Below are 2,794 nucleotides of genomic sequence, written 5' to 3'. Positions count from 1 at the left end.
CCGACGCCCTCTCCACCCGACACGAATTCCATAAGGCGCTGTCATGTGAAGAAGAGGCGCAGAGAGAGAGAGAGAGAGAGGGAGACATGCCGCACACCAAGACATAGATGGGTCAATGTCAACATCAACGTGATCCCCCAACCCAAACGAGTCCCTCCTCCTCCCTCCTCCTCGTCGAGCAGCAAAACGCTGTGCGAGCAAAGCCAAGGGCATCCGCGCGCTTGTGCGCACCCACGTCTTTGTCAGAGATGAGGTGAAGGGAAAGCGGCGGCGCAGGTCGTCCGTTCTCTTCCCTTCCCCCTACTTGCGCCCATCCCGCGGCCTCTCCGTGGGGTGCAGCGGTGGTAAGCTCCACTGACGTCGAAGCGTGTTGACGGCGTCGTCGCCGTTCAGTGGCGGGGTGCCGTGTGCGCTGAGCACGCATTTGATGGGCCGCCGACGCGTCAGCTCGTCAATGGCCGACTGGATCACGGAGAGCGATCCCTGTTGCAGTATCTGGAGCCACTTGTAGCGCGGCACCAGGCCCTTGTGCTTGTAGTCACCACGCTTCATGAACCACACCCGGCACATCCACGAGTTTGCTGGGTCGAGGTCGGCGTACTCGCCGTGGTAGAGGTCCGTGCACGCGAGGCTGTTGCTGTTCGCGTCAAACAGCACGTACTCCTCCACTGCAGAGTCGCCGGGGATGCGTAGCAGCTCAATCGTTGGGGTGAGGCGCAGAATATCGACCGGCGGCTCCGGCCTCGATGTGTCGCGTGGTGCGAGGATGCGCAGGCGCCATGCATCGCCCTCGCGCAGTCCGACAGCCTGCGTGCGCTTTTCTGTGAGGAAGAAGGAGACGTCGCTCCACAGCACGTCAACGGGGTCGCCGCTGTCGTTGCTGATGGCATCTGGGGATGTGGCGGGCATAGTGCTGACACTCGCCTGGGCCCCCTCCAACACTCCTGCGGGTGCCCACTTGGCCGCTGATGCCGCTGCCTCCACCCGCGCGTCCTCGGCGCGCATCTCCTGCCGCAGCTTCATCTTTTGCCGTTGCCGGCGCAACATCGCCCGTCGCGCTTGCTCGGATGCCGTGTCAGCGCCACCTGCCCCAGCCATTTCGTCGTCGTCGTCCTCGTCCACCTCTCGGTCACTCTTATCCGGCGCGCTTGACCGCTCGCGCTGCGCCGCCTCCGCTGTGGCCCTCGCCTTCGCGGCTGCCTCGTCCGCACGCTGCCGCTCAAGCGCCGCCTCGGCCTCCAGGTCCACCTCAGGAAACGATAGTCCGGTCATGCCGTTGCCCATGTCTTGGCACCCGCCGCGCCACTCCGTTGCTGACGCAGCTGCAGTCGAGGGAGAACCAGGCAAGGTGGCGGCACCACTGCTGCCACTTCTACTAAGAGGTGGCCACGTTGCTACCGCCGGTAGCAGCGGTACCTCGCCACTGGTGATCAGCTCCGCGTCAGGGAAGACGTCTGCCCACACCTGCAGGTGACGCCACGCCGGTCGCGTCGGCACGACGATCGCCTTCACGACGCGCTCCTCTTGCTGCAGCTTGAGCAGCAGCTCTACGAATGTCCGCTCGTTGACTTCGATAGGGTTGTACAGGACTGTATAGCCGCCAACGCGCTTCTCGAACAACGCCGGCACGTCAATATCACGCGTTGGGCTCGCCTCCTCCGCCTCTTCCAGAGCGCGCCGACCGAAGATGGCGGCCTTGAGATAGCGATACGACATCCTCGCATCCGTCGCACAGTCCTCCGGCGTGGGAAAGGTGGAGTAGCCGGGCACTACGCTGTGCATCGCGGTGGAGGCCGCATCACTGCTAGCCGTGGACGAGTGACTGTCGCTGGTGGTGCGCGCTCCCCCTGTCACACTCGCCTTTGGTGGCCTTGACGGCAACGCCACTGATGGCGCTGCTGCCGGCCTCGAGGCAGCCACGAAGGGACTGCGCATGCCACCGAAACCCAAGCCGGCATCGCCACCACCGCCAGGGATCTGTGTGACATGGTGGACGGTACGCCGCAGCATGGCGCGCTGCTCCAACGTGAGGCCCGACGACCTTCCCGCGGCCTTACCTGTGGCGAGGTTGTGCCCTTCTGCGCCTCTGCCGCTTGCGTCCTGCGCCGGAGAGATCTTCGGTCCACCCGGCACCGTCGACACTGCCTGCGGCACGCTCGGCATGCGTCCCTCCACCACCACCTTGTAGTCGGTCACCACCACCATCGTGTTGTCGAGCTTCGCATTGTCGTCTCGCATGTAGCGGAGACCGCTCATGACCTTCATGATGCCCTGCGCCTCCTCCGTCAGGTGCAGCTGTGGCGACGGCTGGGAGGGGTCGCTCTGCTTCTCGATGAAGTATGGGTGTGCGTAGAGGTCGGCCGGCCGCTTGTTCTTGAAGAGCACCGCGATGGCCATGAGGCCTTGAGGGAAGGGGAGCCGGCCGCGGACGAAGAATGTGCTGGGGCTACACACATCGGTGATCATGACGTAGTGGCGCCGCACGTGGTCCTGCATCATGAAGGCGGCCTTGGATATCATCGTCCCTATTCTCGCTCGTTATGTGCGTGTGTGTGTGTGTGTGTGTGTGTGTGTGGAGCGGGGGTGGTGGTGGTGGCGCTTGTCGTCGATGGTGGCTGGAGAGAGAGGGGAGGGGAGGGGGAAAAGAGGCCGGTGTGCAGTTGTGTACAACCGAGGGACACACACACACACACACGTTGAGGGGGGAAGGCGTGGGGGTGGGGCGCCTCTTCATCCTTTTCTCCCCCCTTTCATACACTTGCCGCGGGTGCTGTTGTGCATTGCTGGTCCACCA

General features: G+C 63.9%; 1 protein-coding gene across 1 annotated transcript; it reads right to left on the bottom strand.

The window, feature by feature from the left end:
* Nucleotides 1-300: 300 nt before the first annotated feature.
* On the bottom strand, nt 301-2,520 carry LBRM_01_0710 (conserved hypothetical protein; the record flags this gene model as incomplete). The annotated part of the gene is made up of 1 exon (XM_001561461.2): nt 301-2,520. The coding sequence occupies one exon, from the start codon at nt 2,518-2,520 to the stop codon at nt 301-303; it is 2,220 nt and encodes a 739-aa protein (XP_001561511.1).
* Between the last annotated feature and the right edge of the window lie 274 nt (nt 2,521-2,794).

The sequence above is a fragment of the Leishmania braziliensis genome, chromosome 1 (genome assembly GCF_000002845.2).
Source record: "Leishmania braziliensis MHOM/BR/75/M2904 complete genome, chromosome 1".
Lineage (NCBI taxonomy): Eukaryota > Euglenozoa > Kinetoplastea > Trypanosomatida > Trypanosomatidae > Leishmania > Leishmania braziliensis.
Note: the sequence above shows the minus strand (reverse complement) of the source record. Positions and strands in the feature narration are given on the sequence as shown.